At 35.3% G+C, this 27,279-nt stretch overlaps 1 protein-coding gene across 1 annotated transcript; it reads left to right on the top strand.

The window, feature by feature from the left end:
* The first annotated feature begins 920 nt into the window (after positions 1 to 920).
* LOC123675787 (cytochrome P450 4C1-like) lies at positions 921 to 27,279 on the top strand. Its single transcript, XM_045611306.1, has 12 exons — positions 921 to 939; positions 4,084 to 4,292; positions 12,449 to 12,646; positions 13,472 to 13,657; positions 13,886 to 13,952; positions 14,027 to 14,153; positions 17,839 to 17,902; positions 21,812 to 21,921; positions 21,981 to 22,049; positions 23,661 to 23,826; positions 26,651 to 26,830; positions 26,891 to 27,279. Exons 2-12 carry the CDS (start codon positions 4,091 to 4,093, stop codon positions 27,052 to 27,054), a joined length of 1,533 nt encoding a protein of 510 aa, XP_045467262.1. The 5' UTR covers positions 921 to 939; positions 4,084 to 4,090; the 3' UTR covers positions 27,055 to 27,279.

Here is a 27,279-nt window from a genome sequence, read left to right as displayed (position 1 = left end):
TTGTCGGTCTCTTTATCTAGATGAGAATTTCTGATATTCTCCTGAAATTCAGAATGATTATTCAAATGATCATTTGACATTTGACACGTATTATAAGTCGTGAACAAAAATTAGTGAGGGCAATAAGAAAAGAGTAACAGAATAGGAATGAAAAGTTGTATTTTGTTCTGTCTATCGGGTGTCACTTTGGGTTTTTACAGATATATTCAGCTCATCTAAGTTCAATATTCAAGCTTTGTTTCATCGAAATCGGATGAAAAGGGTTATTGCCAAATAAAATTCACACAATAATTTGTTTTACTAGGCGACAAAGTAGTGATTGACTACCTACATTTAAAGAATGTGTTTAATTTCAAAGTTCAATTTTCGGAATACTATCGATTTTTTTTTGAAAATCGAGACGAGACCTTCAAGTTCACTATCACGTCATTGTTCACTCAAAAAATGAAATGAATCCGACCTGTATTTTGGAATTGGAAATGTAGTTGATTAGCACTGAAATAGCAGTGGTATGAACAAGGTATTGAACACCCTTAAGGTGAGAAGTGATTTGAAGAAATTCAAAAATAACAGATAACTATTCCATTAATACATTTCATATTCAAAAAATGAAGTAGATACATTGAAAACATATAGCCTGCTCCCGTAAGCATGTTAAGACCTCGTAAGAGAAAAATTCCGATACATTGTATTTGTTTATAATCGTCAATTATCTTTGTCCTCGAAAAAAACATTTTAAGCCACTGTTCGAATCTAAAAAAGTGATACAAGTGGCAAATAACTTTTGACGCATTGGATTGTAAGCAGAATCTTCCGACAATCATTTAATTAATCACACTTCACAATAATAAAAGAACTTTTATATATAGGTAACGTTCAAAAGGTAATCTTCTGTAGGAGCTTAAACAAGTGTTAGTATATACTGTGATATTCTTGGTAAGCTACTATCTATATACTAGAAATTCGGCTATGTATATTCTTAGCTACAAATATCTACAATTAATTGCTATTAATTTTAACTTACGAACCAACAATTTTATTCCAGTACAAAAAATGATTTTGCATAGAATTTGCCAAAAATGTGGACTTGTCGACATAAATTATCATTAAAGCAGATACTGTCTCTTCATGGTAGGTGATAAATATTCGATGTTAAGCCGTAGCTTTGAATTACTATCAATAAATAACTGCAATGAATAATTATTCTTGTCGAAATGTGGGAAATTGATTAGTATGAATAATTTAATGATGTGTTTTTCGTTCAATTTTATATTTTTCATTTATTATTCCGGAATGGCTGAAAATATGTTGATTTGAATGTCTCAAATACATAAGTAAATTTATACTTCGTTCGTTCATTAATGAATTCACATGAACCCATGGAGACCACAGAATACTATAAGAGATGTGATTTATTATTATTGTCGGTCAATGTATCTAGATGAGGGGCTCAGCGCTCAGATAATACAAACCCTTTTAAAATTTTGCATGACATTAGAGTGATCATTTTGGTTTTATATCTACACCCAAGAATAATCTCAACTCAATGTGTTGAGTGGTCACGGAAATATTGGGTAAAATTTTCGATGTTCTAATTAAATTTTAAATATATTTTCCTACAACTGCTATGGAAAGTAGCGTATTCTTCATAGCTTACTCAATTGCAAAACTATGTATTGCGCATACATTGGGAAATATTATTCCCCACGGCACTTTGCCCACACCTAGCTTGGTGGACCAATGAAATTGGGCTTTTTGAGTCGTTTCTATGGAAATGCAATAAATTAGCACATACTGTCAACGAAGGCCATTTTGATTGGAATCAAGTCCATTACTTGAATTATTGAAATTTGTGCAGTTGTAGGAAAAGTATAGTGTGCAACATGTGGAGAAAGTCCTTTTCTCGCTCGTGTGTTTGCGGCACTCGCCTTTCAGGCTCGTGCCACAAACTTCCACACTCGCGAGAAAAGTTGGACTTTCCCCACTTGTTGCACAATATACTATTCCATTACCGAAAGCATTTCTGAAAAAACATCTTTCAAAACAAATTCAAACCTCAGTTAAGTGATCGAAAACAAGGTTACTTCATCAAAAAAAGTTAAATCAGAAGAATTTATGTTAACCTGTATTGACTGCCAAAAAATTCATGTACAGGGTGGGCAAATAAGCGAGGTAAGCGGCTATATCTCAGGATCCACTCATCGTAGAGACTTGCGGTAAAAAATTTTACCAATAACGTGTACAAGAGAACACACTGGCAATTGTTTTGAAGTTCATACCTCTACCGCTAGGGGGCGTAATAGCTACCGTCGAGTACAAAAATGAATTTTATTCGAAAATGTTTCATATGAAGTTGAAGAAAAAATATCATCACTGTAATCCTTGGAAAATTCTCTTTTTTTTGAATTGTCACTTTCGGTTTTACGACATCAAATAATGGTTGGTGAAAGGGAGAAATCTGACTGATTGAAACGCCTGTAACTTCAGTTTGGCTCAATAATTTTGAGCAAATTAGATCCCGTCTGAAAGATAATGTCTTGTTGATTGAGGACAAAATATAGTGTTCATATCTCGAGTACCTTAATGAGCAAAATATGAGTCTGGGTTGAAACAATTAATAATAATCTGCAGTAGTGGCGTGTTGTTCCATATTTCATTTAGGAAAGAGATAGAAATCCAATTTTTATCAGATATCCTTATTACTCGAGTAGTACGTAATAAAACAGAGGTCACATAGGGTGGTCTGTTCCCTGTGTTTCCAACTTTGGGAAGCAAGTTTTTTTTACACTTTTTCGGTTTGTAATATAAAATTATAGTTACTTTATGCTAATCCCGACTCCGAAAATATTGACGGTTTTCGAGATATTTAGCTCGACAGGTTTTGTCCGAAATTGATCAATCGGAATATTTGATAATTCAAAGTTATGGCAAGTCTAATAGAAATTGTTTATCGGATCGAATATTATTCATGAATTACTATTCCGAACGGTATATCTGATATAGATCAGTTCTATTAAAGGTATGAAAAACAGCTTGCCAAATTTTGTGAATAAAAATTTGAAAATTTTTCCTCATTTCAAATTGAATACTTCGTATACTATCGATTGATAAGATATTTAAGAGATAAGATGCACAAACGAATGCTCTACAAATTCTATCAAGTCTACCATATGGCGAAATCCACTGGTTTTCTTTATAAGAAATATTTTTTCGAAAAATGCTCATTCGAGGGAAACTGTACAACTCATACTGTACAGAGTGTACCAAATTCGATGCTCACTGAAACCATCTCGAGAAAAAGAAACATTTCAAGGTCGCCATCTAAAGAGATGGGGACCTTAAAAAAGTTTTTTTTTAATGAAAAAACTCCTAACGTCAGTTCTTCGCCCTATTTGTCTCCATCATTTCGTTACCAGTGGGTAAAATTATAAAAATTGATATAAAACAAGAAATAACGTAGCTTGTTCTATTCACAGAGTCTTTATTAATATATCAACAGAAATAACCGTGCTGTGAAAATAGGTACCTACTGAATAATACTACAAAGATGGTATAACAACGAACTTACACTAGCACAGGTCGAGAGAGAAGAGTGAGAGTATCGTTTAGGATTTCAAAAAGTGCACAGAGCATACATATACTGCGCATGGCGCACATAGAATACTATTTTATGTATTCGGTATATATTCCAACAAAAATGCCACATAAATACTATATCTACTATATCTAATAGGTTACTGAGTTTACGTTAATTAATTTGAAGAGATTTCAGGTTCCAAACAAAATTATTCATTAACATAAGGTAGAGTACTGGAATAGTCCAAAACTCCTTCTTCTAGATCTAGATTTAGCACTATCAGCTGTATCTATTCACCATACTCGTAAAGACGGTATATGTAATTATATTGGAATTATTCCTGCAATATATTTCCAAATCAACCAAATCAATCTCATATTTTCAGAAGCAAATGCTTCAATGATTAAAGTGAAAATTTCAGGATAGGGGCAAAAAATTTGCTTTAACGTTCACTAAAAATCGAATGGAGAGAGAATCGCCTACAACTTCAATATACATTTTTAGAGGTTAAAAATGGAGAGGTCACTGGGCAAGCAAATTTTTGGCAGCGATATTCGAATGATTCTTTTCCTGTGGATATTAGTACTCGCACTTTGGCTAGTCAAACTTTACTGGCATAGGAGACACTTCTTCATTTTGGCATCACGAATTCCTGGTCCTGAGAAGATACCTTTCTTTGGTGTTGCTTTAGAAATTATTGGAAAACCCAGGGACGGTAAGTAATTAATAACCATTTTATACACTGTGTCTTATTAAATTGAAGACTGAAATAGTCTGGAACTGAATAGTCTTCGCTCATCAGTAATCGAAATCATATAGAAGTATAGAGAGGTTGGTGCACAAGTGAAAGAATAATAATATTTGGAGAGCAATAAAGAATATTAAATTGATAACTTTAAAAGAATTGGCACTACAAAAATCAAACTATAGTTTTTTCTAATTTCAATTCTGTTAAGGGCGTCTGTCGTCATTTCAAATTGGAATTTATGAAAGTTCCTGAATTTCTTATATAGGGTTTTCCAATAAGAGATTTAATTGAAATAGCCTGCTATCTAGGAAGCTGTCACTTTGAAGATATTATCTTTTGACATTTGACTAGTAAAAACTATGCTTTCACTGATAATGAAACGATACACGCTTCAACGATGCAATGAAATTGTAAAAATTTACTACAAAAATTGTGAAAATTTTGACGTCACATTTCTCTAAACTGAAGCACATTTGGGTCGTCGTGAATCACCGGTAATAGTGAAAAATAGTAGAAAAATTTGACCTGTTGGGAAAACCAAGTGATGTGTAGAATCGAAATCGGGTGCGTCACTCAAGATCATTTGAGAAATTACGCTAGAGTCTGCATTGTTGACGAAAACCAGGTTTGTCAATTCCTCGTCGATCTTGGGAATTAGGCGTTTCAATAACGGTAATACACCGTATTTTGCTTGAAGAGTGTTAAGGCTTTCAAAGTTCAGTTAACACAAGAACTCATATTCAAGCCGTTCGATCACCAGCAACGTCGTAAAGGGTGTTTTTTTTTAGAGCTATAGAACTTTAAATTGCAATAAAACAACGATGGATTATTTGATTGACATGAATTTTATTTATCCGCAAGATAATCTTGTGGCATTACATTTCAAATATGATTTCTGGCTTATGACCGCCACGGCTGGCTCGGATGTAGGCCTATCTGGACGTCCAATTTTCGATGACTTTTTCCAACATTTGTGGCCGTATATCGGCAATAACATGGCGAATGTTGTCTTCCAAATGGTCAAGGGTTTGTGGCTTATCCGCATAGACCAATGACTTTACATAGCCTCACAGAAAGTAGTCTAGCGGTGTTAAATCACAAGATCTTGGAGGCCAATTCACAGGTCCAAAACGTGAAATAAGGCGGTCACCAAACGTGTCTTTCAATAAATCGATTGTGGCACGAGCTGAGTGATATGTTGCGCCGTCTTGTTGAAACCACAGCTCCTGGACATCATGTTTGTTCAATTCAGGAATGAAAAAGTTAGTAATCATGGCTTTATACCGATCACCATTGACTGTAACATTCTGGCCATCATCGTTTTTGAAGAAGTACGGACCAATAATTCCACCAGCCCATAAAGCGCACCAAACAGTCAGTTTTTCTGGATGTAACGGTGTTTCGACATACACTTGAGGATTAGCTTCACTCCAAATGCGGCAGTTTTGTTTGTTGATGTAGCCATTCAACCAGAAGTGTGCTTCATCGCTAAACAAAATAAAATGGACGTAGTGCGCGATACGTATTCCGCACAGAACCATTATTTTCGAAATATAAAATTGCACTATTTGAAAGCGTTGTTCAGGTGTGAGTCTATTCATTATGAATTGCCAAACCAAAATGAGAATAAATCACTTGACAGATGTTAAATCGGTTGCCGTCTTGAACAGTAATGCCAACTTAAAGTTATATACCTCGAAAAAAAACACCCTATATATAGTGAAACCTCTAATAAGCGGACACTCACGGTTCCTCAGATTTCGTCCGCTTATTAGAGGTGTCCGCTTATAAGAGTTGTCATCCTTAATGGGTGTGAAAAAAGTAGGAATCTCAAGACATACATTCATTAGAATTATAAATACCTTCATATTATTCATACACATTTTGTATCGAATATTCTTATATATGAATTCCGAAATGCTCGGTCGACGCATGTTTGCATTGTTTTCTCTTAAAATAATAGATAAATAATGATCGTCTAAATTTTTTCAGGTGATGAAGTCGTCCTTCGCAAAAGTTTTCAAATCATTTATTACTTTCACTTTACTCTAAAGTGATAATGTTACTGTTTTCAACAATGTGATTCTTGAGATCGCTGTCTTGTTTCTCTTCTGGTGAATTATATTCTTGGTCAATCAAATTTTCACTCGCCTCGTCAAAGTTGAAACCCAATTTTTTTGTTGCTGCAATAGTGTCGATCTGAACATATGTTTCAAGATTTTCTTGTGTTATTTTCATTTCTTTGGAAGATAATCTTCTGAATCCCATTCGTTCGATGCAGAACCGCCATTACTTTTGTGAAAACGAGCTTTTCTATACAATTTGATATTCAAGCGCGGTCCCAGGGGGGGGATCATAAACCCCCCCCCCCCCAAATGAAACCACCTAACACTTAATATGCGTTTCAAGCAGACAAGGTAGGAAATGGTCCCATCAAAACCCCCCCTCCCCAAAATTTAAGGCTGGGGCCGCCCTTGTTGGTATTATTGCTAATTAAACTTTATTCTAAGCTGTTTGTATGTAATAAAATGTGCTTTAGTATTGAGCCTCGATAAAGAATTTGAATTTTGTATGATACCCTCTCATACATGCTTTTTTTTGACTTTCACATAACCGGTAAATCTTTCATTGATACTGTAACTTACACATAACATACAGTTTTGAATGCCAGGACAGGCCGCTTTTCGTATCACCAACATATCTTCTTTCTTGGAAAGCTTTCCACCATAACATTTTTCAGGCCTAAAGGCGAAGGTTTTTTCAGTAAGGCTAGGAAGAAAATGCCTGGTTCATTGGTATTGTACACATCATCTAGTAAATACCCAAGAAGAAGCGATGGCAACTTTATTTCAAACTGATTAACGTCATATTGACTGACATCTGCTGATTCTCCGAAATACACTTAAAGCTTATCGCATGTCTCTTACGCTATTTTACAGCCAATATACAAATATCATTTTACTACATACAACTCGGTTGTTAGAGGTTCACGTCCGGTTAAGAAAGGTCTCAGTATTTTTGGAACCAAAAAAATTGTCCACGTCCGGTTATTAGAGTGTCCGGTTATAGGAGTTGATTTTGTATATATGTTGTTTGTTTGTATGTACACATAGGTAAAACCTTCGTTCCAGAGAATTTGTTAAAGGGGGTGTCCGCTTAATAGAGATGTCCTCAAGTAGAGGTTTCACTGTATTCGCTGATTGGTTCCTTGAAATGCATCAAAATGATCCGGATTTTCTTCGAAAAATGTAAATCTTTAGTGATGAGCCCCATTTTACCTCGAAGGCTACGTTAAGAGCCTCGTTAAGTAGAATTGTCACATTTGGAGCTCGTAAAATCCGAGAATGATTGTTGAAACTCCTTTCGATCCTGAATATGTCACTTTTTGGTGCAAGAAGGAAAATTGAATAGCTATTACAAATGAAGGAGAGGCAAAAATGTTTACAGAATCACTGGAACGTCAATTCAACCGGAACCAAAAATCAACGACTACTAATTTAACCAATCAGTTAAAATACATGGAATTATAACAGAAAATGATTACAATGAAATGGAAGAAGATCCAAAAGAAGTACCTAACTAAAGAAGAAATTATCAGAACATTGAAAAATAGAAAATCATAATTGATGGGCCACTTTATTCAGAACTGATTATGATATTGCGAAAGATCTGCTAATTCAGGGTTATTTAAATTATGATGCAGTGGTTATTTTAGTATCGTGAAAATGATTAAATGGAACTAGCCTGTTAAATAATCGGTGGAGAAAGTTCTGAAATTACAGTCATATTTTGAATAAACCTAAAAAGAGTGAAAATTTACCTGATTCTTTAAACGGGAAATTTCTTACCATGCTTTATGCCGAATTGTCGAATTCACTGTCGTTATCTGGTGAAATCTCTCTTATGCCACATCCTTCAGCTTTGATTTCAGCAATGCTATCTTCAGTTTTTCTACGACTTCAGCTTTGTGCTTGATGAAATAGACAACGCGGTATCTGCAATAGTCGTCCTACCGCACATAGTAGCGGTAACCAGATTTTGACTTGTTTTCGAAAGGTCCACAAACATCTGAATGTATCAGTGAACCAGGTGAGCTGGCACGTTCCCTTGTACTTTATTACATGAGCTTTTCCATAAACACACCCCTCGCAAACGTCACTAGGTATCTAGGACCTAGGTTGACTTCTATGCCTAGTTCACGCTTCAATACCGCTCTCACATGTCTTTTGTTCTGGTGGCCAAATCTTTCGTGGTAGAGCTGTAATGCATTTTCCTTATCAATAAAATTGATTTCACTCGAAGTTTCTGCTCTTATGGCTTTCATATCAAGTTTATATAAGCCCCCTGAGAGACTTCTCCACAATCAATTTTTCTCCAGATAATTTGAAATAGCATTATTCAGCCTTAGAAACAAATTCACTGTCAGGGTTTTCATCTTGTGCCGATTATGTTGAAAACATTTTTTTTTTTTACTTGGGGCATACCATACTTGATATAGAAAAATCATCTGCTTGTTTTACGTAACTGAAAAATTGCATACAAACATCATATGTCTTTTTCTCGACATTTCTATCCATAAGTCTCTGCAATTCTAGCCAAACATCTCTTGCAGTCGAAAAACGCATGACGTTTTCCAAAGTTTCTTGTGTCATATTGACAGTCAAAATTAAGATGCATAGAATACCTGGTGTGTTTACTGATTCGATTTTGTTTCAGACTTTTTGAGAGACCCACCTGTTGCTTTGGTGGTCTGCTTCACCAGAGTGCTGTAAGGTGGCGCTCTTTAAAATTTTTCGAATTCCCGCATCTGTCTGGTGCCGTTTAAAAAGGAAATACTGATTTTAGACACTGCAAACATTCGCAATAAATTACAATTCAGTTCATATCGAATTTTTCATCAAATGAATGGAATATAATGACAGACCATAGAATATAAAATATTATTGTTCTATACTCAAAGTTCACGACAAGAGCGTAGAAATAGGGTGATACTGGGGGTAATTACACGGTGCTCCTAAATTGGAGATATAAATGAAAATGACAGATTTCCGGATCATTTTAAGAAAAAAAGTCCTATAACATGAGTCCCCAAACATTTTGTTTTGAGATACATGTGTTGAAGTTCAAGTTATTTTCTCATATAACCTTCCCTTCACAAGATATTTGATATGAATTGGCCATAGATATTCCAGTTTAAAGGTTTCACTTTGTGATATGCTAATTTTGAATGCAAATCTACAGGATGATATATTTTCTGGAAGGATGCCTGCTTCCTTCCTTCAAAACTATATTTTGGTGAATGGCTGTTATTTTAGAAAAATGTAGAAAAAAAAACTCTGGTCCAGTACTACACTTTTTGGTTTGTTATAGTTTTGTCGTATCTGCTATCGATTTCGAGAAAAATCTCTAGTAATCCTCAGGAAAATCCAAATTATTATAAAGATCCAGCTAGTAAGCTCTAATGAATGCATTAATTATAAATTTTGCTATTTATTTACCTAATCTGTAGCGAAGATTAATAAATATTTGATAAACTGTACTACACACTAGAAACAACCTGTATATTGAAAGCAAAGCCTTTGTCGGCTCATATTCATGAAACTTTTTTTTCTCAAAATTATCTTAGTAATTTCTCATTTTCTTTCGTAACTCTTATTTGAGAACAAGGTAAGAACAACCGAATTAGTAACAACAAAAATTATTTCGAGTAATTTGTTTCAAACTTCATTATCAAACTTCTTTTTCTAACATTACAGATATGAATAAAAGTTGTCGTCAAAAATTGTTTTTTCGATTATCCCTTCCCAAGAAAAAAAGATCTACGCCCTTGGTTCACAAGAGTCGAGAATTGAGAGAAATGTCAAATGTAAACGATGTATGCGCCATCTGAAAAGCCCGCGATCCCTCGAAATCAAGTAGGTATAAATCCGAAAAATCTCCAGTTTTGTCTGAAAGTTTTACAGGTATAGGTAGACACACCAGGTATTCTATGCATCTTAGTCAAAATTAAAAGAGCACTGCTCAGATGCATCTTAGTTCCGTCAATTAAAATTGAAAAAAAAAATTCGAAGAGAAATTGTTCACTAATATATTTAAACATGTCCCAGCAAATTGAAAACTGATTGTCACAAATATTTTCTGATTGAGTTTTTAAAATAACGCGGATCTTTAAAAAGGTAAATTCTCTAATCAATATACTTAGAAAAGCGCATAAAGAAAATGGGCAGAAATTGGTAACATACTCAAAGTATGCGAGGTGCTTCTAGGGATTGGAAGAATTGGAGAAAGGTAAAATTTGTAGACTTGGTAAGACCTAAAGTCAAGAACCAAAGTGAGCGAAAAAAAGCATGCAAGAGGAACATGCGGTGGGCCTCCTATGGAAAGTGAATTATCCAAAACCAAAAAGAATATAATAGATAATTTGAAATAGTATTTTTCGAGGGATATAAGGAGACTTTCAGCAGAAATGTTTTATGTTATGCATTTGGTTGATTTACTTGTTATATATTATAATGTTAACAAATTTTCAAATCACTCGGCTTGATGATTGCGAATAAAATAATGCATCTCAATCTTCGACCAATCTTCTGCCAATTCCGGAATTATCCTTTGAGTATTCACTTCTACTCGATCTCTACTATTGATGAGTAAGTCATATGTTCCAAAATCAGCCTGTGATGTACCATCGTTCTGGTACATTGTATTTTCAATGCAAATATTATGGAGCATTACACAAGCATTGACAATGTTACTTGCTGTCTCCGAAGTACAATGAAGAACCCTATGCTTTAGTACACAGCTTCAGAACCCCATTTCATCTTTCAGGCTTCCGATTTCTCTCTGTTTTTTGTTGTATAAATATTTTGGAGTTCCTTCTACTGGTTCATTTTCCAGAGGTGTCATTATTCATGTTCTTTGAGGATATCCATAAGCATTTGAACAAATTGTTTCTCACTCAAATCATTGAATAGGTCTCCGCGCTGTCTATATCTCTAATATCATCCAATAGATCCATCAATAACAATTGTACTATTTTGTCTTACATTATATCAAAAGAATAAATATGACTTATGAATATATCTCTATGGCCTTCAGATTGTCAAACTATCAAAACGAATGCCAAAAAGCGCTCGCAGTAAGGATTCGCACTGAGAACGTGTCAAGAATACCAAAACGTGTGACATTCGAAAAGTTCGTATATGTTTTGAAACATCACTTGTCGAGAATAGGGTCCCAGGCAGGTGTGATTGCAATCGGGTTATGCTGACTGTTTCATTTTGGGTTTTCTCTAATTGCCATATAGTGATCTAGATCTCTATATTCAGTATTGATTTTCTGAATTTGTTCACCAATCTACCACATGAATCACAATAAGGACTCTCGTATTCCAAAGCTAAATTATCTAGACATTTCATGTTGTTTTTATGTGGTTAGTAAAAATTATGTTTCGTCTTCATTTCAACAAGAATATTTTCCTATTAGTTAACGCTGCCATTCTTCTGTTCAATTTAATTATCAGTTTGAGCTGTGTCGCCACATGATTACCTTATCTCTGCCCTATACTAAAGAAAGAAATTCCCTGGTGTATGAATAGATTCGTTGTTTTCACGTCCTTGAGTAAAAATGTTAACAGGGTTGGGACCATTGAAATTATGCGTCCAATTCGGAGAACGAGCGCTTCTTCAAACACAAATCTAGGTTATCCAGTAACCTGTAAGCACTTCTTTTCAAAAGACAACATTATCAGGTTTACCTTGTATTTTCATTTAGTTACATAGTATATACTTCAAAATATCTGCATAGATTGAAAAAATGTTCCGAGTTCCATATGAATTATATTCAACAGTAAAAATCACTATCTAGTCCCAACCAATACTCTTCAACATTTCAGCATTTTCTTTTGTATTTGTAGAATTTTTTTAATTGTTCTTAAATTATTTTCTATATTGTTTATTTCACTATCGTTCCGCCTTCATTCGTATTCGCAACTTGAAATACAACCGATCTTTCCGCTTTCACGTAATTGAGGTAATATAGATAATGGGTTGGAAGTTTGAATGAGAATGATCAAAGCACATTCACAATTTCACTCTCAGATCGATTAATGTTTATTAATATTTCAGACATTTTGAAAATACTTCTCAGCTATTATCGAAACAGCCCAGATATCTTCAAGTTCTGGCTGGGCCATATACTTTTTATAGGAGTTAGCAAACCAGAACACATGGAAATAGTTTTAACAAATCCCAACACTATGAATAAGAGTCATCTTGTAGCCTTCACCAAACCGTATATGGGCGATGGACTTTTTTCTGCTACTGGTGAGTTCAACCATATTATATACAATTCCCAAATTTCATGATGAAGTATAAATTGATATTGTTTCTGATCTACTCGGTTTTTCTGTCGAATGATATGTTGAGAGTTCTATTCTTCTCCAGCCTACGCAGTGCCAGCGCGAGTAATTTTGGCACCTGAAGCAAAGAATTTTCGGCGCCTCTGATGAAAAAGCATCAATGACAACATGACCTTCCTCATAAGCACCCCCAACAAAAAAAAAAGCACGTGCTCCGATGATAATACAGAACTTTCTCTTTCCGATGAAAAATCTACATTCTAGTGAATGCAAACATATTGAAATGAAAAGAAATGAAATAATTGGGATTACAAACATGTGTTCAGATGAAAATATTTGGCAATTAACATTAACCAGTTCCAAATGCAAAATTGTAGGAAAAAAAAATGAGATTTATACTTTAACGAATTTAAGGTAAAGGTACAATTTTATACACATTTACTACCTGTTATCTGCCAAAGTAACCTAAATCCAAACTCTTTAGTTGCTGGTTGCTTCACATGTGTAGGGAATATGCACCGAAAAAACTTTCAGCTTTTATAAAATGGCTGATGCGTTCAGCGGACACAACAGTTGTAAAACAGTTGGAAGAATTTTCGCTGAATGAATCTGATCAGTGAGCGCATGCTCAACATGTTTAATGAGCGGACTCCATTTTTCTAACCGCTCACTGATCACTAAAGGATCTGTGAGAGCTCGGGGATCAGATTTGCAACTGCTCTTTCCGCTGAACGCAGCCATTGGCTGCGGTTTTCTGACGATGTGATTATATCTTTTATTTACATTGCAGAGGATATTTGGAAGAGACATCGTAAACTGATCAACCCAGTCTTCAATCAGAAGGCATTGAATTCGTTCATTGCTTGTTTCTCCGAAAAATGCGATATTCTGATTGGAATTCTCGGGAAACATGTGGGCCAGTCGAACTTCAACATCTACGAGAAGATGGCAGGATGCACATTAGACATAATATGCGGTAATTATTCCTTTATTGAGAGCTTGTCATTATTTCTGTTATTTTCGAATTTTGGGCCGGGAATGGTCTCAAACGATGATGAGAAATCCATCCTCAAATTCAAGCAGTATAATGTAGATATAATGCGAATTTTGTTGCAAATCACATCACATTATTCGTTGTAACCTTAGTTAGAACCCCTTGATAACTAGTTATCAATAAAGATCAGTTATAATTATTATTTTTCAGAAACTGCCATGGGCCTTGAAGTTGAAGCTCAAACAAGTTCAAACTTTTATGGACGATTATTAGACAAGTGAGTTTTTTATCAAGAAAGGGACATTTCCTATTTAGGTTTATATACAGAGAATAAATCCACGGTTATTTCAGAGCAATGGAATTAGTAACATATAGAATGTTTCACCTTTACTACCATCCAAAGATAATTTTCGACATGAATCCAATGGGAAAGCAACTTGGAAAATTGGTAACCAAACTAAATGGATTTTCGCAGAAAGTGAGTATAGAAAATGTTGTTGAGTGTAATTTGATGAGTCCAAATAGAATAATTCTCTGAACTGGCGAGATTCTCAATAACTCCTTGATGGTTTTTTACCTGCTTTTATTTAGCAATATTCTCATTTCCGTAATTTTAAAGAAAACTTGTAATATAAAGAATTACATTACAATTACAGAACTTCTTCTTCTTCTTCATTCTCCAATTTAAGGTATTATTATTATTATTATTTGAACTGGGGTCGTTTTGCTTCGGTAAGCCCCCCGGGAACTGCGACCATGCAGATCTTTTGTTCACTACCCTACTCATTCATAGAAACTCAGGGAGGTCGTCAACGACGTTAATAAAATTGACAACCTCCCTAGGGGCCTTGGCCATTACCTCTCTGGTATCCAGGACCGGCTTGCCCATGTGAATGGTTCTTAGGCCAGCCAGCTCTGGACACTTGCATATCAAGTGTACAGCCGTTTCTACTTCCGATCCACAGAGCCTGCAAATCTCGTCTGCTGACTTACCCATACGGTACAAATGATGTTTGTACCGACAGTGCCCCGTCAGCAGTCCCACCATCACCCGAAGCTCCGCTCGTGACAGCTTCAGGAGCTTTCTGGTGTAAGTAGGTGAAATCTTCACGAATTTCTTTGCCTGAGCAAGTCTAGGAGTGTTAGTCCAGTGGATTATCCTACTGTTCAACTCCCATAGCTGGACCGCAGCTTTGTATTGGTCTTTTCCTATCCCACAGGAAGGCTCAGGTCTAGCAGGTCTTAACCTTGATGCACTTTTTACAAGCTCATCCGCTCTCTCATTTCCTTCAACCCCACAGTGCCCTGGTACCCATAGTACCCAATGTAAGGTAAGTTGCCTGTTCATTCTTCGCCCCCTTGCCTAGTCAGGTCTTAGGTTGTCGCTCCATCTTTTCCTTGCGACCTGAAGGTTTCCTATCACGATCGATTTTCACCATTCGGTTATCGTTTATTCGGTTAATGTGCCTGTTCCGTTCGACCTTTCTATTCATTATCCACTCATTTATATTCTCCATTATACATGTTATCCTGATCGACTCGCTCCGCTCCGTATCCAGCAATGTCTTCCCAGTTATTCTCCTAAGCACCCGCATTTCTGCCGTTTCCAGTAGTCGTCTAGTCTTTTCCGTAACTGATCAAGTTTTAACAGTGTAGATCAGCCATACTCAACCTTTTTTCACCTCAGGCCGCGTAATTGCTACTGTTCATTCTTGCGGGCCGCAGTAATTTACCTAGTGGTAAAACTAGCTTTAGCCCGCGCAGTTTTAGTTTATCGCGCATAATCAAAACTTTTCTTTTTTTAACCGGTTTCAAAATAGCCTTAGTCCTTTCCTAAGCACTAGTAGTTCCTGTCTGTGAACCAAATTTTATCAAAATCGATTCAGTGGTTTATGCGTCAAAGTTAACAGACAGGCAGGTTACGTTTTTTGCATTTGTAATTTTAGTAGGGAAGTGCGAAAATAAAAATATACAGGGTGTTAAGGAAACGCTCCCAACAATGAAAATAGGGGTACTATTGACGATTTTAAGAAAATTGGAATAATTTTTGTTATCGCAATTTTTTATGTTGGTAGGTACCATGATTTCTAAACCCTTTTATTAGCATAATTCACGAAATAATGCTAATAAGAGGTTTTAAAAATCATGGTAGTGACCAGAAAAAAAATTACACAATAATATGACAATTTAACCGTATAATCAGCTAAAAAAACGCACCCAAGAATCCATAGAAATGAGAACTACAAGAGCAAAAAACGCGAGATACGGTATTCTCGCTAAGAAGATTAGGTATATTATGACATAAAGAATCCATTGTTTATAACGGGTGTTTTTTTTTTCGAGGTATATAACTTTAAGTTGGCATTACTGTTCAAGATGGCGACCGATTTATCAGCTGTCAAGTGATTTATTCTCAGTTTGGTTTGGCAATTCATCATGAATAGACTCACGCCTGAACAACGCTTGCAAATAGTGCAATTTTATTTCGAAAACAATGGTTCTGTGCTAAATACGTATCGCGCACTACGTCCATTTTATTTTGTTTAGCGATGAAGCGCACTTCTGGTTGAATGGCTACGTCAACAAACAAAACTGCCGCATTTGAAGTGAAGCTTATCCTCAAGTGTATGTCGAAACACCGTTACATCCAGAAAAACTGACTGTTTGATGCGCTTTATGGGCTGGTGGAATCATTGGTCCGTACTTCTTCAAAAACGATGATGGCGAGAACGTTACAGTCAATAAATAAATATTTTGATTCCTGAATTGAACAACCATGATGTCCAGGAGCTGTGGTTCCAACAAGACGTCGCAACATGTCACACAGCTCGTGCCACAATCGATTTATTGAAAGACAAGTTTGGTGACCGCCTAATTTCACGTTTTGGACCTGTGAATTGACCTCCAAGATCTTGTGATTTAACACCGCTAGACTACTTTCTGTGGGGCTATGTAAAGTCATTGGTCTATGCGGATAAGCCACAAACCCTTGACCATTTGGAAGACAACATTCGCCGTGTTATTACCTATATAGGGCCACAAATGTTGGAAAAAGTCATCGAAAATTGGACGTCCAGATTGGACTACATCCGAGCCAGCCGTGGCGGTCATATGGCAGAAATCATATTTAAAATGTAATACCACAAGATTATCTTGCAGATAAATAAAATTCATGTCAATCGAATAATCCATCGTTATTTTATTGCTATTTAAAGTTCTATAGCTCTAAAAAAAACACCCTTTATTATGGATATAGTGTTCTGTGTGTACGCAATAAGGGAGAAAACAAAGGTAAATGAGTGAATAATGTAACCGTTATTTTTGCGTAATTTCGAAACTTTATTTGTGATACTATTGTGAAAATTGTAATACTGGACTAGGCCGTTGCTAGGGCCGCATAAAAAGGGGCAAAGAGCCGCACGTTGAGTATGGCTGGTGTAGATCATTATCGAGTGTAATTGCACAAATTACCGATAATTTTGTATGACAGCGTGTTGTCATGAAAATGACCAAATTGCTTATGTATTGTAAGGCGATGTCGTTTGTACGAGCACCACAAGCTTCAGTTGTGAAATGAAGTTACGAAGTGACTTGAAATGTCGACCATAATGGAAATTAATGTAAAGAAGTTCTCTTTGTTCTTTATCAGATGCAAAAAATATTTCATAGTTAGAAAATTTATGGAAACTTCAGTCTGGATACAAATTTACTGCCACTACGATTTCAAACCGTAATGGATCTTTTCAAATTAAATGGCTAGACATATTTGGGTGTACTTATTCAGAGGAAAAATGAAGGTTTCCATCACTGATGACCTAATTTTCCAAACAGTGTCGTTCCTGATGAAACTGCACTTGTAACGAATTCGCAAGCCCTACGCCACTGCCTCTTTCTAGAAGGTACCGGACGCACCGAGAGCTCGATAGAAAGATCGAGACCTTTCTAGAGAGAGATGCCAGCGGTATATAACCATAAATAATAAACGAAAATCTATTGGAGACATAAGGCTCATTCCATCGACATAATTCTCTGAATTGTAGGTATTTTTTGGGGGAAAGGGCTGCGCCTTGAAGCCCGCTCGTGTTATGAATCCAAATAAATTAAGCAATTCAGGTTGGGGCTCTATGTGGTTGCACTAAAAATATAATTCATATTTGTTTCAGATTATTGCTGAGCGAAGAACTGAATTCGAGCGAAAGTTACGAGGAGACTGCATTGAAGAAGAAGGTGATTTTTTTTTCTGAATACGAACCCTTTTTCACTTACTTGTTCGAAATTTGTATATGATAAACATAATTGTAGTGTTTTTTTTGAGCTTCTGAAATATGCTAGAACAATATGCAGTTTCTTGAAATCAAATCTCTTCGTAACAACAAGAGATAACAACTAGATTCTAGCTACAGCATTTGACTTATTTATTTGTCTTACGTTGACTATCGTGTATCGAAATGTCTTATTTTTCGTGAAGATATTTTACTTCTTCGAAATTTGAAATATTATTATTATTTGAACTGGGGTCGTTATGGCTCGGTAAGCCTTCCGGGAACTGCGACCATGTACCCTACTACCTACTACCCTACTCATTCATGGAAACCTAAGGAGATCGTCAATTGCGTTGATAAAACTGACAACCTACTTAGGGGCCTTGGTCATTACCTCTCGGGTATCCAGGACCGGCTTCACCATATGAATGGTTCTTAGGCTAGTCAGCTCTGGACACTTGCATACTATGTGTTTAGCTGTTTCTGCTTCTGATCCACAGAGCCTGCAAATCTCATCTGCTGACTTTCCCATACGGTACAAATGATGTTTCTTCCGACAGTGCCCCGTCGGCAGTCCCACCATCACCCGAAGCTCGGCTCGCGACAACTTAAGAGCTTTCTGGCATTGGTAGGTGAAATCATCGCGAATTTCTTGACCTGAGTAAGTCCAGGAGTGTTTGTCCAGTGGGTTATCCTGTTATTCAACTCCCATTGCTGGACTCGACAAGTTCTCGAAACAATTCTGTTGCATTCACCGTGGATATGGAATACTCGTAGATCCAGAATTTCATTATTTGAATAACAGGGATTCATTTCGTGAAATTATAATCTACTAGCTTCAATAATAGTCCGGGAGCCAGTAACAGATATACATGACCAAGTTCCCCTCAAACGGTAATTTGTAGAATGCATCATGTAATAGTAATAGAAAGCCTCGTGAACGTCAGCTGCGACTCTGCTGGGGGGGGGGGGGGGGATAGAGTGATGGCAGCCCCCCAAACACGAAGAAAAAATAAATAAATTCAGTCATTTCCTCCCAACTGAAAATTTGTCAAATTGTAGCTAACCCAATATCTAGACGAAAAAATACAATCAGCTGGCTATAGCATGGTGGATTATACGTCAGCTGGTGCCTCAAACATGAAAAAAAAAATTTTCAATGACAGCTCTGACAGCGACTCTGATAATGAATCAGAGAGTGCCACACTCGCGAGAAAAGGGCTTTCTCCACATGTTGCACAATAATATTTAGTTACTTCCACTCTCTGGTTCAGTATCATTCAATATAATTTTTTTTTCATGTTTGAGGCACCAGCTGACGTATTATCCACCATGCTATAGCCAGCTGATTGTATTTTTTCGTCTAGATATTGGGTTAGCTACAATTTGACAAATTTTCAGTTGGGAGGAAATGACTGAATGTAATTTTTTTTTCTTCTTGTTTGGGGGGCTGCCGCCGCTCTCCCCCCCAACCGAGTCGTAGCTGACGTTCACGAGGCTTTTTATTATTATTATCTGATGCATCTCAACAAGTATCTCTCGAGAGGAAATAATCAACCAAATTTGCACCTGGCTCCTGGACTATAATGAATACACCTGTCCTTAATTTCTATGATCATAGAATACTGCTCTGAAACGCACTCTAGAAACAGCATCAATGAAATTGATCCTACGTATACATAAATTCATAAATTCTCGAATAACTCTTGAATTATTGTATTTGGGAGTATAATCATGTCAGGATACTACTCTTATTTTTCTCCGTAGAATCCAACGCAATCATAAAAAAATTGGGTTCTAATTTGAAAATCGAAAATTATGATCAAATTTTGTTTACAATGTTTGGCACAATATTTGAAACACCCTGTGATGATAATTTTCAAGTTCAAGGTAAGCACGATATTCCTACATCATTCTAGTTCGAGAACGTGAATCGAGTATATGCATAGGATTCTCACACTAAAAATAATTCATGTAATATTGACTATGGAAATTCCCTCTTTTTTTCGGTTTTTTCTTAATATTTAATAATAAAAAATTCGCTATTCTATATCTTCTAAGAGCTCTACAGAGCAAAATATCATGCTAATAGGATTTACCCTGAAAGCAATAATATATCTACATATACAAGTTTATATTTCAAATTGAAAAATATTGAAGATATTCTGAGGAAAGACAATTAGTTCACATATACCTAGAAAAAAAAATACAGGACTGCTCCCTCAACCTCACTTCCACCTATCCCACCTTTTCAATACTAACAACTAGAAATATTTTGTGAATAGAGAATATTCCCCAATTTTAAAACCGGAAAAAAAATGAATGAAAAATAATGAACAATGAATAATAATATATAATAATAATAATAAATGAAAATTATATATAGTATGCAGTAAGGCCTTTTAATTACTTTAGGTATGAGTATGTACCATTTGCAAGCCGGTCCTCGACATAAACATAACATTATTCAGCCTTTTGACTGACAGATGTTTGAAATCTAGTCACCTTCTTCGAATTTGGTTGTGAACTCCTCAACTTTATCTCCTCCAATTGATCCATGAACTGAACTTCAATAACCTTGCTCACAAAAATATTACAATCAAAGGTCCAAGTATTTGGTACCCAAACGTCAGTCTAGCCTCCTTGAAGACCATCAAACGAATCCTTGAGAGTGACTCAGTAATCATGACCTTGGTACCCTTCAAGTTTTTCTCAAATTTCCATATCTCTCGTTTCGAATTATACATTACAAACCCCACAATAATAGGTCGATTTCTATGTTCATCGCTGTTTTGCTTAGAACAGTTTTCGAGATTATCTATCTGTTTACAGTTATTTTTAACCCTTTTTTTAGATTCTCCACAAACAATAGTGTATCTGATCTGAACTGTTTAGATATTGTCTCCAGAGATGATTTTCCTGTAGAATTGGATCGTGATCTATTCATTTTTATCGCCTCGTCCAGACGAACATTGAAATAAGAAATCGCCTGATTGATATGTTCCGACTTCAACAACAACAAGTTATAATCGTTGCTTGCCATATTTGTTTACACACAAAACAAAAACCAAATATAGTTATTTATTCAACTAACCCCCGAATCACACTCAGATCGATCACTGCACAGTGACAAATAACAACAAACTGCAATTTATAATTTCTTGGCGAATTTTTATACGAGAATTTCCAATTTTTAGGGGACCGACCGAATAACACGTCAGACATACATGTATGTCATGTGGTCTTTTCCTAGCCCACAGAAAGGCTCAGGTCCAGGAGGTGTTAATCTTGATGCCCTTTTTGCAAGTTAATCGGTTTTTTCATTTCCTTCATACAACAATGCTCTGGTACCCGTATAGTAGAGTTACTTCATTGCCTCTGGCCAGTTGCCTTATGGTATTACGGCACTCAGCAGGTCAGCAGAGACCCCTAACAGCATGATTCCAGGGATCTCAGCGTGGTATGGCTGTCCATGCGGATGTAGACATGTGCTCCCCTTTGGGGTTCATTACGTAAACAGCCATCATATCGGTCTGTAAAATAGAGGGCTCACTTTCTAGGGCTTTAGAGATCATCAGTTTAGGTCCATATACCCCAATGCCAGTTCCTCTCTCTGATTTTGATCCATCGGTGAACCATATGGATGACTTTTTGTCCAAAAGATTTACGAAACTTATTGCACTAGGACGATCAGTTATAACCGTTTCAAAATTTGAAATAAGTAGATATTATTTCTTTTATTTTTAAAACTGAAATTATACCTTCAAAGAATTTTAGTGAATCATTTTTATTAAGCGCCTTGTTTTCACAACACAATCTCGAAAATGCGAGAGTGGCACTTGCGGACGAGGACATGATTTAATTTTTTTTTCAGATGACAAAAATTTTAAGACATTCTTAGAGTTATTACTTGAGATATCTCACAAGGGTATCCGATTCACAGATCAAGAAATCCAAGATGAGGTGAATACCTTTATATCTGCTGTAAGTTTGGATTTTTGATTATCAGTAACGCCAAAATTTGTAACGTAATTGTTTTTCAGGGTTCAGATACCACCGCTGTTGCTCTGTCTTTTTGCTGTATGACGCTAGGAATGTATCCCGAATACCAGGTATATCTCTTATAGACCAATTTGAGGATATTTTTCCAAATATAAGAGGTCACCATAAAATCATTTTTGGAAATGATAAAATTGACCCGGCGCACAGTGGGGCAAGATACCTAGAATGTTGGCAAAAAATCAGAAAACTGTTTTTAACTTAAGAAATGATTTATTTATTCATTAATAAGGTACAATGAAGCCCATTAAAAAATAAAAGTATAAAAAAACCACGGGTAGAGTATCGATTTCCGACAGAAAAGAATTCGAGGCTACTAAAAATTAAGAATTTTAATGAATGATTTTCTCCAATGAAAAACGAAAAAAAAACAACTTTGATACATATTTTGATTATTTAGAAATCAGAATCGGTATCATTATAAATTTTTTCTTTCTCCTCTTTTTCTTCTGATGATGAATCAAATGGAGATGAAACTTTCAACAATTGCAAGCTCTGGGAATTTTTTATTGTTTCCTTTTTTTTTATTTTCCCTTTGCTTGTAATTCCTGGATCGTTACTGATCAAAAATAAATTGAAAATATCTTCATTTCTTCTAGATCTACTACACTTTCTAGAATTATGCATCTTCTGAAATACTTATTCCGTGCTTCCTGAGCTTCCTCACTCAACTATCCAATAGGTAGTTGTGCAGAAGATATGAACCTATAAAAGAAAGGAAAAGACACTTATTAGTTTTTTGAACTATAGACTTTACTCAGTTCCTACAATTAAATACATATTTTAAATCATGGTATCGAGACCTTTCTTGAATTAAAATATTTTTCGGGTCACAATTTGGGCTGCTAATTAGTATTATTATTAATATTAATATATAAGACTTTATTTTTTATTCCATAAAACATTCTCAACATACAAATGAATTGAATAAATAAATATAAACAAGTATGAACTCCGAGGCAGGTTACGTTGCATTATCATTATGTATCAAAACTACTCATGAAATTAATGTCCTTTTGAGTTAAAAGGCAACAAAAGGCAAACAAAGACAAGTATATTTCAAAGAGGACATCTCAAGCTTTCGATTGAATATAAAATGAAAGCGGTATCTGGTGGAGCTCCATAACAAAAAATCCAAAATATATGCGTGACATGCATAAATTTCAACACTTGTACATCTTATTTGAAAATGCCTCATTCACCTACTATATTTGAAAATATAATTACTTTCCAATAGTACAATTATCGTCACTTACCTGAGGTTGAAGCTTCCATATTTGGTTTTCAAGAATTATTACGAAATAATAACAAACTAACTATTCAAAAGTTGAGTACACAATGAACTGAAGTTTACAGCTCATCAAAATATTTTGATACAGTCACAATAATAGCCAACTCACAAGTCACTTAAAAGTTCGGTGGGGGAAATAAAGGTATTATCTAATCCGTAGGATGGTTTACTACGTATTCTATACAAAAAAAATCCTGGACACTGATTTTAATTTTTTGATTTTTTGCCAACTTCCTGGGTATCTTGCCCCACTGAAAAATTTGTTAATTTTGTATATCCACGAATAACAACGTTCAATCTATGTAAACGTTGGTTATTTTTAGCAAATAAAGACCCAAACAGAAATACTTACACTCATTATTCTCTCCATCAGCAAAAAGTTTACGAAGAAGCGATAGAAGTGTTGGGCCAAGATAGATATCCAACCAAAGCAGATCTACCAAAGCTTAAATTCACAGAAATGTTTATCAAGGAAACGTTACGACTCTTCCCGATCGGACCTTTTCTTCTTAGGGTTGCTTCAGATGATTTCAAAATGGGTGAGTTCAAACTACCAAATTTTATGACGTCAACCTGATCCATATTCTTCCATAATCATCTGATATAAATTTTAACCATTAAAATCTTATATTATTCATTTAGATGAATAATATAAGATTTTAATGGATAAAATTCGAGTTTAGATTTGAGATCTTAAGGAGGCCCTACACTATCAAGCGGCTTGATCAAATGCTTGAGCAAATTGATTGTATCAAGCGTGATTGATAGTGTAGAAGCCCATTCGACGCTTGAAGCAAGCGTTGACGGTGATTGATAGAAAATTTGAATGACTCAAGCGGTTGATCAAGCGGCTTGATAGTGTAGGGCAATTTTCGTCAAGCATTAAGTCAGTCACTCTTTGGAAACCATGGCGTCAACATCCCAAACCGCGTCTCACTTCCAAACCGATCCAGAAAACTCGGAGCGGGAGTTTATTAGTTTGTTGATTGATTTATATCGTGATTGTCCGGAGTTGTGGAAAGAAAAAAGTAAAGATTATTTCAATAGAAATAATTTGAAAAAATCGTGGGACCATTGAGAAAGTTAAAACCGGATTTCATCAGCGTGAAACAATTGAAACAAAAAATTAATATTCTCAGAACTAACTTCAACCGGGAGTATAAAGCCATCGAGGCTAAAAAAGTGTCGGGGACATCTACAGATGACATCCCTGAACCTTTGCTTTGGTATTACAATGACATGTATTTAGGAGATGTTCATGAGTGAAGCGGTTTTTCATTTTGTACCACTCTTTAGACCACCTTCTTTTCCTTCTTTTTCTGCTTCACGGCAACCAATGTTGTGATTAGGAAGGCCAAATCTGAATTCGACAATTGTAACGCGAAAAAGCGAAAGCTAGATCGTAAAACTAACTTCTCTGCTTCGACTGACAAGAGAGTTTTGATCAAAAGATTGAAGTGTTAATTGAAGCACGCTTGAAGCTCCCATCAATCGGAGGTTCAAGCATTTGATCAAGCCGCTTGATAGTGTAGGGCCTACTTTAGGATCTCAAATCTAAACTCGTTCAATCAAAGAATATGTTTCAAATGTTTCATAATTGACCATATTACAATTGAATGTTGGAGTGCTTGTTAAATCTAAGTAAGTACGTATTATTACTACGATTAAACAAACATTCATATGAATATTAAAAAAAAATATTATTATAACATACTGACCCAAGTACACAGCCAAAATATATAAATGAATATTCAGAAAGCAAGATATCAACTTCAGAAATTATTTTGATCAAATTCAACCTTACTTTTTTAATGACCCGAAGTTTTTCCTAATTCTTGATTGTGGTTAAATTCGGTCATATGCGGCCGAAATTGGAGACGTTGAAGGGCTAGTTCATGATGTCATGTGATAATAACAATGATCGAAAGAGCTTGAATGCAGTTGGTTATGGTTGGTAATTACCAATGATAACCAAGTTATTCGCTCGAAATCGATTCAAATAATTCTCTACTGTTGCCACCAATTAATGATGTTGAATCTATTGCTTCAAAATTATAAGTTTATTGAGCAAAAATTGAGCAAAATTAAAACATTTTTCAGAGTACAGTTTCTTATACCAAACATATTTGAGTACAATTCAACCTAAATATGGATACAAAGGTAAATCAATAAACTATTCTTTACCTCGAAGGTGCGTAGGCACCTTGTTTGAGGCATCTACATTGAAATTATTTGTTCCACTCTTCATGTACACAATATATATATACACTCAAATATCTAATAGACTATATACACAACATTTTATTAACACCACATTACAAGGCATCAGGAGCCCAATATGCAATTAATCCGCTGTTGTGACCAAGGTTCCCCCCAACATTTCAGGTATGGACATACGAGTTCTTAATATCCAACAAATTCGTAAATTGGTTTGGTTACTCGAATAACATTGTGCCAAACTATTCAAAATCTACAGTTTTTTTAAATCGAATACAAAATCCAAAAATAAGCATGAGAATATTTTGATAACCAATAATTGTTGATGTTGAACTTGGAAAAAATCCATGTTGACAACGATGCTGGAAAACGTTTTATGACTTTATTTCATAACCATTCATAACCAAAAAAAAGAGTACTGATCTAGTTAAGTCTTGGGACACAAAAGAGCTAAACAGAATACCTACATCCTTCTACCAACTCGCACAAACATTACATACTTCCATCTGGAATGTTTAAAATTTTGGACCTCATAGCCCAACCAGTTGTTTTTTCCAATTATGTTATAGGACTGAAGAAGAAATTTGGATGGCCCTTATGTAGGAACCGTTTGATATTTTTCAAAGCTGTTTTCATATTCGTGTTAGGTATAAAAAAGAGTATAATCGTGAGAAATTTACACCAATTTCGGGTGAAATACTTTTTACATGTAAAAAAAAATTGTGTTCGATTTTAAAAAAAAATTTCTCACAGAAATTCTTAGAAAAATGAGTTGATTCAGAAAATGAAATTCAATTTGACAACCGAGGAAAAAAATTCAAACGTGGCAGGTTTTCCGCCATTTTGAATTTTTTTTCGAGGTTCTTCACCTCGAGCTTCACCTTTTCAGAATTGAGCACTCAAAAATACTATGATTCGATCAAAAATTGTAACTTCAAAGGTTATACATAACTGACCAGACTCAATAGATTATTGGCCAGAAATGACGTTGCACACCCTGTATCTCGCTTATGCTTCGAAAACGAAGTATTTGTCATAAGGCAAAAATGATTCTCCTGATGTCATCTACATGACTTTATAGGTTTGTCCGGTATAAAATGAAACACCCTGTATAATTATGGAAACACTGAATATTTTCTTTTCTAGACGATCTGACCATACCCAAGGATAGTATAATTCTTATTGGCATTATGCATTTACACAGAAGCCCCAAATATTGGGAAAATCCGCTAAAATTCGACCCATACAGATTTCTACCTGAGAAATTCTCCAAGGTGCACCCATACTCTTATTTACCATTCTCTGGAGGACCGAGAGTATGTATCGGTAACGTACATCATTAGTTTGAATACATTAATTCAATCAATGATAATATCTTTTATCCAGGATACAGATATGCCATGATCGTCATGAAATTAATTCTGTCGAAGATAGTAAGAAAATTCGAACTCAAGACGGAATATAAAAGCATAGAAGAAATTCAACTGAAAATTAATTTGATGATGAGACCATCTAATGGATTCAAAGTTACTCTGCAGCCAAGAGAATAAAAATTTTTTACAATGTGATATCAATTGAAAAATTGACAATATTAGATGTATCGATCAGAACTGAAGTAGGTAAAACATATTTAAAAAATGCATCCAATCGGCTTCCTTATAATGTATACAGTAATAAGTATAACAAATTTTCATGTCATATCTTTTCATCTAGCTAGGCACATAGTTTCAAAGAATAAAAATTATTTCAAGACTTAATAAATATAATGGCACATT

The sequence above is a fragment of the Harmonia axyridis genome, chromosome 3, assembly GCF_914767665.1.
Source record: "Harmonia axyridis chromosome 3, icHarAxyr1.1, whole genome shotgun sequence".
Lineage (NCBI taxonomy): Eukaryota > Metazoa > Arthropoda > Insecta > Coleoptera > Coccinellidae > Harmonia > Harmonia axyridis.
The sequence above is the reverse complement of the archived record's forward strand: the minus strand, read 5'-3'. Positions and strand labels throughout refer to the sequence as shown.

What these genes read in the sequence shown, in the direction of transcription:
- LOC123675787 (XM_045611306.1), top strand. Translation starts at nt 4,091, where the DNA reads ATGGAGAGGTCACTGGGCAAGCAAATTTTTGGCAGCGATATTCGAATG. An exon ending in TAAATGGATTTTCGCAGAAA is followed by an intron (nt 14,154 to 17,838) that starts GTGAGTATAGAA and finishes TATTTGTTTCAG; the next exon opens with ATTATTGCTGAGCGAAGAAC. An exon ending in TTCAGATGATTTCAAAATGG is followed by an intron (nt 23,827 to 26,650) that starts GTGAGTTCAAAC and finishes TTTCTTTTCTAG; the next exon opens with ACGATCTGACCATACCCAAG.